Source organism: Merops nubicus, unplaced genomic scaffold (assembly GCF_000691845.1).
Source record: "Merops nubicus isolate BGI_N331 unplaced genomic scaffold, ASM69184v1 scaffold1047, whole genome shotgun sequence".
Lineage (NCBI taxonomy): Eukaryota > Metazoa > Chordata > Aves > Coraciiformes > Meropidae > Merops > Merops nubicus.
Window position 1 is genome coordinate 5,416 of NW_008619328.1, and position 11,852 is coordinate 17,267.

Consider the following 11,852-nt stretch of genomic DNA (forward strand, 5'->3'; position numbering starts at 1 on the left):
TGTGAGCAGTCACCTGCCCAGCAGGGAGCACCTGCCGTGGAGAAACACGAGTTCTCCAGGCGAGCAGCTCGGGCAGGGGACAGCAGTGAGGCCAGGAGCTGTGCAGCAGCTGCTTTACTCTGCCCTGACCCCCTCTCCTCTCCTCTCCCCGTGCCCTGATCCTTGGGAGGAGCGTGCCTGCTGGGAGTTGGGATCTGGGTCATGGTGGATCCCACCGGATTTCGGGAGATCGTGGCCGCCAACCCCCTGCTCTTCACGGGGGCCTACGTGCTGCTGGCCATGGGGGCCATGCTCTTCCTGCTGGGCTTCCTGGGCTGCTGCGGGGCTGCCCGAGAGAACAAGTGCCTCCTGCTGCTGGTAAGTGCCTCCTGCTGCCCCTCTGTCGGTGACCAGCTGGCTGTGCTGGGATAAGCACACCAAGGGGGGGCTGCTGTTGTAGCTGTTATTCCCTTAGATAACAAATAGGCTGATGATGCTTAGACACACAGCTTGAAATGCAGAGAGTTTGCTTTTCAAGATTGGAGCCCAGTGGCTGTGGAGCCTGGGAACACATTCTGACCTCGTTAAGCTGTGTTACAAAATGGTGCTGCTTGGTTGTGTAGGTTATTGTTTACCTTGACCAGAAGTGATCCTCTCTTGACCATCAGATCAATCCCTGCTGCTCCACTTGTGGATTCACCCCTCCTGCAGCCTGCTCTGCTCCAAAAAGGAGCCACATTTGTCATCTTCTGGGAAATCTCCCCTTGAATGTTGGGGCTGGATTTCAGCCATGTGGTCAAGTCCTGTGGTTTCAGCCTCTAAGATAAGTCACTTCTGACCTCTGCCAGAAGTTCTGACACTGGGGTTTCCAGCCATTGCCTCTTACTGGAAGTCACCACCAGTTGTGTATTTAAAGACAAAGATTTTTAGTTTTACTTGTCACTTGTGTCAAATGTGACCTTTTGTTTCTCACTCTGGGCCCGTTGGGGCTTTGGGGTTTTTGTTGGTTTGTTTTTCAGTCTTGGTCTTACAGTGTTTTGTTGTGGTTGTAACTTGGACAGAAGGGGCTGGTCTCTAACCTTCAGCAGAGCTGGAGAGTCCTCTTCCTTGCATGCAAGCCTGTGTTTTCCTAGAGATGAACGTGACTTCACTGAGATTTAAGTCTCTCTGGCCCTTGGCTCACCCACCCCTTTTATTCATGATGTGCAAATGAGAGCCCTTCTCTGGAAGCCACCGTGAGTTTGAATTCTAGTGCCTCACCTCAGGAGTAAATCAGAAACTGAATCTATCATCTGTGAAGTCATGGAGATCTGCCCAGAGGGACCTAATAAAATTCAAAGGAGAAGGCCCAATGAACCCAAGGTTATGTTAAAGCTTGTCCCTGTCAGATTAAGAACTTAAAAGTTGTGTTGGGTGAGAAGTATTGATTGCAAGTCAATGGGAGAGGAATGTTTTCACTGGGGAGTGTGTCTGCTGCATACAGATGGGAGCCCTGGCTGGAGGAAGGGAAGGGAGCTCAGGGCCATGCTGTGTCCTGGCTTAACATCAGGGTTTGAATGCTCCTCCTGGTGGTGTTGTGATGCTCCCATGCACTCAGTTCTGTGGTTATGACTTTTCTGACTCCTAGAAATAGGTCTGAGCCCTTTTGCTTTATTTACTTTTATTATTATTTTATTTTATACCTAGTTTGTGAGAAATGTAGCGGCTGGAATTAGTGCCCTAGATAAGGAGATAGTCTAGAAGTAATTGCTGGGTGAGGAATCTGGTGTTCTACTTGGATGAGGTCTTCTCTGGCTCCTGGTATCCAAGTCAGCTCTGTGAAATGAGCTGCATCTGATGTCCCACAGCAGCAAAGCACTCGTGGAAGGGTCTGTGCTGGTGCTGAGGTGCTGATGCTGATGTGCTGGTGTTTCTTTCTGCCTTTTTGGGGGGAGCACACGAGCTGATGCTAAAATGCATGAACCACCTGTGAAACCAGAATTCAGATGGGAGGAAGTTTTAGGCATTGAGGAGGCAAACCCTCCATGAGTGTATGCTGGAGAGACTGGGAAGAGCCTGCCAAACAGCGAGCTGGGCTTGGGGGTGCTACCTGGGGAGAAGGTGCTAGATCAAATCAAGGCCACTTACCAAGCCGTTAAAGAATTGATGAGCCAGAGAGCTGCTTGAGTGAGATTTCAGTGTGATGCATAATGTATAGCTGAGGCTTTTAGTCCACATGTAAACAGGAGGTAGAAGGGACAAGACAGATGCATGAATGCTTGTTCTCTAGATCCTGGCTCCTGTGTTTGCAAGGACTTTTGGTTTTCATTATGCTGCTTGTGTTCTGGTAAAAAATCATCACCATGGGACCTTGCATGTTGCATTAAGCACAAGGCTGTCAAATGTTTCTGGATTTCCCAGCTTTAGACTTGGCTCACGAAGAGCAACAAACTTTGGCCTGCCAGTCAAGCACTGAATAACTTGTGGGTTGTCCCAGAGCCCCTGTGAGTGCAGCAGAACGCCGTGAAACGAGAGCACCAAGTGCTGCTGAGCGTCCAGCACTGCTCCACAGGACTGAGCACAGCTTCTCCCTGAGAGCAGGCCCTGCTGGGGGTGGTTTGGAGTGCAGACACCCCACGTGGCACTGCTGTACGAGAGGTGCAGCAGCCCCTGAAGGTTCTTGGTGTGAAAATGTGGATCCTGTGGCCTAAGGCAGTTTTTTGGAACAGCCTCACTGAAACTGGAACAGTAGATGAGCTGTGAAAAAGGAGCAGGAGACACTGATCTGGGGAAACTTCTGAGAAACCCGTGACTGTCAGCAGGAGCTGAAGCAGGACTTTGGACCAACACAAGAGCCCCTGCTCCTCAGGATGTTCACCTTGGGTGTGGGGGGACTCACGTTCAGGTGTTGGGTCTCAAGTACCAGTTTGGATGTGTCCTGTGCAACGACCCCTTGGCTGGTTAGTGCCCTGGTGTATCTGTAACCAGTTTGATTTGGGAGGCAAAACAGTAGTAAGTAGATTTTGACTCTCCTTAAAATGAGAGCAAGATCTGAAATACTGATGTCCCATCTTCTCTTTCTCCTCAGCCCTGGAGGCTGCTGGTGTTTCTCCTACAGCACCCATTACTGACCTGTACTGCAGCCAGCACAGCCGACGTGTCCATCAGCCTGGGAACACTAAAGAAGCTTGTCACAGATAGCCTGGGAATGGCTGCTTCCACTTCTGCACAGGCCTGTGCTGAGCTTGGGGGAACGTGTCTCCCAGTAATCAGTAAATGAAATGCAATTAGCAGGGTGAGGGGATTAATCACTTGATCACCACCTTGGACCTCTTAGTGACTGTGCTAAGATCCCTCGATGGATGGTGATGGGAATTTGCAAAGCATCGTTCACTCTCATCACTTGTTCTTTGCCCTCCTGTGGTGAAATGAAAAACAAAACAGTCTCTGAGCAGGAGAAGAAAGAGGCCACGAAGAAAACTCCAGCACTAAGAATAAATTATACAGAGTTAACTAGTTCAGCAAAGCAAGCAGCAGGATTCTGTTTGCAGCTGAAGACCCCACTCGTCCGGCTCGTGTGGTTCTGCCACTGCAGCCCAGGCTCCGTGTCTTTTGTTTCCACTGCAGAGGGAGGAAGACAGATGGGCCAGGGTGGTGTGAGCACTGTTCCAGGGGGCACAATGGCAGCTCTGAAAACTGACCCCAGGCCAACATGTGCCCATGCCCAGCAGGTAGTTTGAGTTCTCTCGCCACGGCGGCGCGCAGCGTTGCAGACACGTCTTCATAAATCATGGCTTGGGGATCACAGGAGCACTTCTGGCCCCGTCTGCCTGCCTTCTGTCTCAGAAAGACCTTCAACAACCTTCTCACACCAAAAAAAACACCATCCCTACTTCTCTTGTGTCCATTTCTACTTGTTGCTTCCACCACCTTCACTGGTAACATCCCACGTGTTTATCACCCTCCATGTGATGGGTTCTTAGAGTTCTTCATTCACTCCTATTCTTCTCACGTGGGGCCAAAGTCTGAATTAATTTCTAAACATGTACCCAGTCTTGTAAAGTCATCTTGGAGTCTGTGGGCTAGTTATTGGGAGCCTTGAATTTAGGTGCTGGGGTCATCGTCCCTGGAGTATGATCAAAAAACAAGTAGATGGAGCACTTGAGGCTATGGTCTAGTGGTCAGGGAGATGTTGGGATGAAGGTTGGACCCATTAGGGCCAGGCAAAACTGTCACAAGCTTCTGAGTCTTGGATGTGGTCAGAGAGGGGTTGTTTCTGCTCCAGGTTATTGTTTCACAGGTTTTTTAATGGTCAAGGTTAAAAAAAAGCTTCCTCAGTTTTTTTTTTCCACCTCTTTGGTAACTACCAAAACCCCGAGTTCCTGCTGCCTATTGCACACACCTAACAATACATTTATTTATTTTTTCATCTTCTCTCTTGCAGTTCTTCATGTTTATTTTGTTGATCTTCCTGGCGGAGCTTTCAGCTGCAATCCTGGCCTTTATCTTCAGAGAAAACGTAAGTGACTGGTGGTGGGTGAGCTCTGAACCCCAGTGGGCTTGCACCCCGCTGGAGCAGGGGGTTCCGTGGGGCTGGGGTGCCTGTGGAGCAGCTCTTTGGTTCAGACCCCAGCAAAGCTGCCTGGTGGCTCCTGCAGCGAGGGGCAGCGAGCCTGGCACCTGCAGGGGGGTGCTTTGTGGGCACAGGAGCGGCACGCCGGGGGGGCACTTCAAATCCTGACCTTTTCAGAATCTTCCTGGGTCGTTTGCAGCCAAACCAGCTGCACGTTCCCTCAGAGGGAAGCTCTAGAGTCAAGTCACGCAAAGGTTAAAAGCAACTCGTTTCTTTTTTCAGTCCAGCACGTGTTTAATATTCATGGGGGAACCTCCTGCTTTGCCAGCAGAGCCACTGCTTGCTCTGCAGTGCAGAAACTCTCTTGTGCTCTTCTCATCCTGCTCCTGCCTGAATGCTCATGTTCTCGTGAGTGCTGCCTGTAAGGTCTGCCTCCTGCCCTGCCCTCAGCAAGTCTCATTTGGAGTCCCATCAATGGATCTCTTGCATATTGTCCTGCTTACAACTTTCTGGTCCTTGTCTCCACAGCTTCACATGGTGCAGCCTTTCCCTGCTCTGCTGCTGGGCATGTTGTCCAGCCATCCTCCCTCCCCTGCTCTAGCAGTGAGCTGTACCTAGGCTCTCAGTGAGAGCAGTCTCATCCATTTCCCTAACAACAAAGGCTTGTACGTTTTGAGGAAATGGCTTCAAGTTGTGCCAGGAGAGGCTTAGGCTGGACCCGAGGAACAGAAAAATTGTCCAGGGCTGGGCCAGGCTGCCCCGGGCAGTGGTGGAGTCCCCACCCCTGGAGGGGTTTCCAGGCTGTGGAGATGTGGGGTGAGGGACACGGGGCAGTGGGGACCTGGCAGGGCTGGGGGATTGGTGGACTCAATCTCAAACATCTCCTCCAACTGAAATCATTCTATGATTCCATTTTTTTCATGCTCCCACGTGTGCTGAGAAGAGCCTGACTGCACTGGGTCCATATTTCTCAGCACAGCCTGTCTTTGACTTGTGACTCTGAGTGAGGGCTGGGGAAGAACAGGCCAGCAGAGGTGGTCACTAGTCACTGCCAGTGTTCAGCTTGTTTGTTTGGCCTCTGCCAGGAGGAAGGGAACACGCAGCAAGTTCCCTGCACTGATGATGGCAGGAGCATAGAAGGACCCCGTGCCCCAGGGATTTTCTTGAGCCAGGGTATACTTTGCATTTTGTTCATGTAAAAACATTTTGCTAAGCAGAGAGTCAAGACTGAGGCAGCTCAGAGTGGGACAACCTGCTGTTTGTGCCATCAGATGGTAGCAAGAGGATATTATTTCCCCTCTAAAGGCTTTCTAAGTCTTTGCCTCAGACCTGAAGGCCGTGGAGAAGGGCACTGACAGTGTCCCAGCCCATGCCCTCGTGGGAAGAGCTCCTGCTCCCTGAGTGGGCTGCAGCAAGGGGGGTCTGGTGTGGGAGCCGTGGGACAAGTGAGGAGATGTTGTCTTGCAAGATAAGGTCACGGTGGTTATTCTAGACTTCGTGGCATCTGCTGGTGTTTTGCAAGATAAAACTTGAAAGGGAACAAACTTCTGCCTGTCTTGAGCTTGTCTCCTTGTTTGTATCACCAGCTTCCCACTCTGTCAGAGTGACTGACAGGGAGGGATTCTGTGTTCCTGGGAAGGAATGAAGAACGTCAGATCCCAGCAGAGCTGGAGGTGGCTTTGTGCAGCAGTTAATCTCAGCCTGCAGATTTGTGTGGTTTGTTCTCTCCTCAGGTTTCTTCTTAAAAAAAACCAAAAAAACAAAAAACAAAAGACCAGCCAAACAGCCCAGCCCTTGTTTTGCTGTTGCTATATATTTTGGTGGTAGCTCCTCTGGCTTGGCAAGTTCTTGTGGCTAATTTTGCTGTCTTCTTTGGGCTAGGGTGAGTCTGGATGGCTGGGCAGGATGTCCACGGGGACAGAGGTGGTCCTCCAGTGACCCCACGTTGGCAAGAATTCTTCACAGTAGCAATTTAGGGTCAGATGCATTTCTGCTCTTCTCTTGCCTGCAAAACAACTTACTTGGAAGGCGTGTGGTGGTAAATACACATGGAGGCAACTTAAATTTCTTGGAAGCTTACCAAACGGGTTGCTGTGATGGTCATTGCAGCAGTTCATATGGCTGCTGCCTCCCTGGGCTCATAAAATGGGACAACAGAAGCTGGGCTCTATCTGTTGGCTTTCCAGATAATGTTCAGTGCAGCTTTCCCTTCTGTGCTGCTTCACATCCAAACTAGCTCTCCAGCACTCAGCAGGGTTAAATTATTAATAGCTGAGGGAGTGAAAGAAATTAAGAGATAAAAATAAGGGAGAAAAGAGATGTTTTCTGCTGAGATTGGAGATGAGAGGGTGAGCTGGCAAAGCAGAGTGTGCTGGGGGGTGAGTGGGGGTGCTGTTTGCAGTGCTGAGCTACTGTGAGCTGCAAGGGCAGTTGCACTCCCAAAGGACAGCTTCAAAGCAGGCTCTGAAGAGGAAGGCTGGTGTTAATCAGCTGTGGGAGTACCAGGGTTTCTCTTCCTTTGTAAAAGACCTTTGGGAGGGTAGAGAACCCTTTTTCCTCTAGAAAACAGCACCATAAAATAACATCTTGTGTGAACAATAGACACTGATGTGTTTGAAATCTGTGATCTTCAGGCTCTTTTCCACCCTAAGCTACCCTGTGATTCAATGAAGGAGCCATTTGGCTTGAGTGCAGGAAGTTCTCTTCATGAGCCCTGCAGAGGTCTGGCTGGGAAAGTCCCTGGAGGGATATCTCACCCTTTTCCTTAGTGAGCAGGTGGGATTGAGGAGGAAGAGCTGAGCCCCGTGGCAGGGCGCTGAACGGAGTCAGGATGTTGGAGTTTTAGCCTGTGGACAGGTTGCTTTGGTTCCCAGTGCCTCTGTTTCCCCAGACAAGGCAATAACTGAAGCACATGAACCAGCCATCCCTCAGCTGAGCAGCTGCAGGTCTCTGGGGTGGATGTCACTGGACGTGGGAGGAGCAGCACTGGTGACTGTCCCTATGGCACAAGCACTGTCCTGTCAGGAACGTGGGGGTGCCCCAGGCAGGTGAGCTGGACAGGAGTGTGTCCCCTTTTCCAGGCAGGCAGCACGAGACCAGCTCCCTGCAGAGCATTCAGGAGCTGTGTGAGGAGACTGGGACCTCCCTGGGCAGTGGGCAGGCCGGAGTGGTGCAGAAATGCCCCTTTGGCCTAAATGCCCTTCGTGCAGCTGCAGGAATCCCTGCCAGGCTGGTTTTGGGGCCAGTCCCACTTCATTCCCTGAGAGGTGTGTGTGTTGTGTGCCAGGGGTGCTCCCCCCAGAACAGCTGGACAAAGCCACAGCTGGATGGCTCTTTGTTCCTCATGGCTGTGGCTGACACGGCCGTGTTGGCAGGAGCACGTGTGAACACGTGGGTCTGTTAGTGGGTCCTCTGCTACCTGCTCCCTTCTGGGTAGCTCCTGCCTCCCGTGCTCTGATGGGCTTCTGTGAGAGGGGCACTGTGGCCACCTTGGCAGGACGTAGTGCCTGGATCCTCCTTTGGCAGCACTTTCTTAAAGGGACAAAGATGCTTCTGCTGGTGATTTTTTCTTTTAAGAGTTACTATTTTTTACATTTTCCCAAACTTCAGCTGCTCGGGACAAACCGTTTAAGAGCAACAAGATGGAATCTGTTCTTTCCCTGGCAGGCTTCCCCTCCAGCACCAGGCTTTGTTTCAGGCCAGGTCTCGTAAAAATCACACACAAACTGGGAACAGTTTCCTCTGGGGTCGCTGCTGTCAGAATCGAGGTCTCACTTGATATTTCCATTCCCCTTTCCTTTCAGGCCCTGCCAGAGGCAGTCGGTGGGGATCATTACCAACAGCAACAGCAGTTTCAAAGTTCGTGCTTCAGAAACAAGAGAAGCAGCCAAAAAAAAAGTGCTGCTGAGTCTGCAGGGCAGGAGGCTGCCTGGAGGAGGAGAAGGGAAGGGGAACACTGAGGACAGGCTTCAGCATCTCCTAACCTGGCCCTCCCTAAGTGTGGCAGATGCCCGAGGGAAGGTGCTGTGTCCCCTGGTGGTTTAGTGTTCAAAAGCAGAGAAATGGGTTAATAGCTGTCCCACAAAAGAAAAAAAGGAAATGTAGTGGCTTATCTAGTTAAAAGGTGGTGGATTGAGCTGCCTGCATCATTCGAGTCTTAGCCAGCAAGTTTGACCCAGTGTTGATGTAGTCACTAAATTTGGCCTTAGTCTGGATTTGGGAAGAAAAAAGTCAGTGGTGTTTGTTTGGGGGTCTCGTAAGGACTCACTACAGCCTTGGTGTCCTCCTGAGCTGCTGAGCAGGGTTACAGAGGAGACAGAGGGTTTTGTGCCCAGCCACCCAGCTGGTCCCTCTGCACGTGCAGGTGTGATATGTCACACTGCAGACCCAGAGCCTGCCACCAGCTCGCAGCTGTGTGTGTTCCTGCATCTCCATGCTGTGTCAGCAGCAGGAAAAAAGGGGAAAAAAGCCTTTTTCAGGCAGCTGAATTCCTCACCCTGCAACAGGCAGCACTAGAGGGGTGCCGGAGCAGCCAAGTCCAGCCCCCTTCCCAGCAGCAGGGAGGTGGTGCCTGTGTGGGTCCCAAATCACAGGGTGTTTTGGGGAAGGGACCACACAAGTCAAGACCTGTTGGGAACCTGACAAGGGAATTCCTTAAACTTTTCATCCTGAAGGGTTAGGGAGGCAGCAAGAGTGAATTGGAGTGTTGAGTTTAACAAGACTATTAAGTCTGTGTATTTACTTGTCCTCCAGAGAGTGATCTGAAGTTCAATGTAATTTCAAGGTGTCTTAACTTCTTTGGAGAAGACTGAGCCAAAATGTCCATTCAGGTTTTCAATTTTATGGTAAATGTAAACAGGAGTGAATGAATTTCCTAAGGTGAACCATATAAACAAATGGAATAAGGTTTGAACTAGCTAAACACTGGAAACACAACCAGGAATTTCTCCTTCCTTTCTGCACATGAGTTTCAATAATCTAAAGCTGTGTCAGGGAAAACACCTTTTTTTCCAATTTCCAAGTTGACTTGAACATTTCATGCTCATTCTAAGTTTTTCACTTCCTTTTCTTTCCCAGAAAGTTGTGTGTTAGGGCTTCCTTCTGCTTTCTAACACATCTCAGCAGTTGCCCTGTCATCAGTAGGAGGTTACCAGGTTTAAAATGGGAAGTGAGGGGAAAGTGGTGCTTGGGCTGATGAAGCACAGTAAGTTAACCTTCTGTTTGGTGTGCATTTGAAGAACTTTCTGAGATCTGCTTTAGTCCTGTTTTGACTTATGAAACACATTCAAATAGCACTGAAAAGGTAACAAAACAACCAGCCTTTAAGTGTAAACTTTATATTACAGTTTTAGATATCATTCAATCCCTGATTTTTAATGAGCAAGTTTTATTCAACAGGTACCTTTGAGCTGGGCTGTAATTGTGGCTCAGCCAGAGGCTTTCCCCATGTTGCTCCTCTGAGGTCTGCAAAAAAAGAGAAGAGCAATCCCCAGCTGAGCCAGGAGCCCCCAGCACTCGGGGGGAGCTTGGGGAAGGGCCGGGCAGGGTGGTGGCTGTGGCCTTCATGTCTGCCCCTGTCTCTGTGTTTCAGCTGACCAGGGAGTTTTTCACCAAGGAGCTGAAGAAGCATTACCTGAGGAACAACGACACAGATGTCTTCTCTTCCACCTGGAACTCCGTTATGATCACAGTAAGTGACCCCATGGCACCCCCAGCTTTCCAACAGCGGGGGCAGGGAGCCCAGAAATAGGGTGGGCAGCAGGAGCAGGGATTGTCCCCCTGGACTGGGTACTGGTGAAGCCACACCTTGGATCCTGGGTTCTGCTTTGGGCCCCTCACTCCAAGAAGGACCTTGAGGGGTTGGAGTGTGGCCAGAGAAGGGCAACGAAGCTGGGGAAGAGTCTAGAGCCCAAGTGTGGGGAGGAGCAGCTGAGGGAGCTGGGGGTGCTGAGCCTGGAGCAAAGGAGGCTCAGGGGAGACCTTCTGGCTCTGCACAGCTCCTGACAGGAGCCTGGAGCCCGGGGGGGGTCGGGCTCTGCTCCCAAGGGACAAGCGACAGGACAAGAGGAAAGGGCCTCAAGTTGCCCCAGGGGAGGTTGAGGTTGGATCTGAAGAGACATGTCTTCTGTGCCAGAGCTGCCCAGGGCAGTGGTGGGGTCCCCACCCCTGGAGGGGTTTCCAAGCCGTGGAGATGTGGGGTGAGGGACACGGGGCAGTGGGGACCTGGCAGTGCTGGGGAATGGTTGGACTCCATGATCTCAAAGGTCTCATCCAACCAAACGGATGGTGTGACTGAGCTGTGGAGCTGTCTGCAAGTGCATGTCACTGCATTTCCCCTGGAGCTGTCACCTTGCAGACTGCTTGGGAACTGTTCCCACCCAAGAGCAGCTCAAACAGGGTGCTGACAACTCGTTGTTGTCTCTTGTGAAGCGAGCTGGTGAGTGGCAGATGACGCAGGAGGACGTCTCGTGGTGGATGTTCAGCTGACTCTGAGCTCACTTGGTGGTTCCAGCCCCCCTCAGACAGGTTTTGGAGTGGCTGTCACTGGGGCTGGAGCTGTTAGCTGCTGCAGGGAGCTCTGTGTGTGTGTGTGTGTGTGTGTGGAGCTGGGGCTCTGTACACCCCCGTGTCTGTCCCCAGGAGGGGGGATCAGGGTGGCAGCTCTGCAGGTGAAGAGTCAGTTTTCATCCTCAAAGAAAAAGGTGATTGCTGCCCTTCATGCTGACCCAGGGCTTGAATAAAGACATCTCCTTTTGCTGCCTGAAAGGAGCCAGAGTCAGGGTGTGACTTGAATTGTTAAAAAGGACCTGAGCTGAATCCTGAAGGGGGGTGCTGCAGTTGCTGGGGCTCCTTGCGGGTGATCTCGGGGCAGTCATTCTGGGTGTGCTGCAGAGCCCTGTGCCCTTGCTGGCAATATTCCCAGGGGGGTCCCCTGGAGTCCACAGGGTGGCAGGGAACAGTGGGACTTCATAAAAAGGCTTTGATGAAACAGAAGCTCCAAGGTACAGGCAGAGCCCACGTGTTTGGAAAGCACAGTTGTTTTGGCTCTGCTTTAACTCAAGCTTTGGTCCCTGCAAGAAGAGTGCCCGGGTAGTTTTCTCCTGCCTGCTTTCAGGGCAAGGTGTCACCCCCGTGTTCCCTTCTCCCTCTCTGCCTCTCCCCAGTTTGCCTGCTGCGGAGTCAACGGACCAGAGGATTTTGAGGCTGTCCCTCAGCTTCCCCACTCCCCTCTGGAGAGGGCCCCTCCCGAGGCGTGCTGCCAGCGGGAGCTGGGGGGCCGGGAGGGGCTCTTTGTGGACAGGGAGGCCTGTCTCACCGGCGT

At 51.5% G+C, this 11,852-nt stretch overlaps 1 protein-coding gene across 1 annotated transcript in view; it reads left to right on the forward strand.

Annotated features, from left to right (window-relative positions):
* Positions 1-11,852, forward strand: part of TSPAN18 (tetraspanin 18) — a gene marked incomplete at its 3' end in the record, with an annotated part of 12,950 nt that overhangs the window by 559 nt on the left and 539 nt on the right. Inside the window, exons 2-5 of the mRNA XM_008943729.1 lie at positions 162-357; positions 4,403-4,477; positions 10,122-10,220; positions 11,695-11,850. Coding sequence (XP_008941977.1) covers positions 162-357; positions 4,403-4,477; positions 10,122-10,220; positions 11,695-11,850 — 526 coding nt within the window. The remainder of the gene's footprint in view (positions 1-161; positions 358-4,402; positions 4,478-10,121; positions 10,221-11,694; positions 11,851-11,852) is intronic.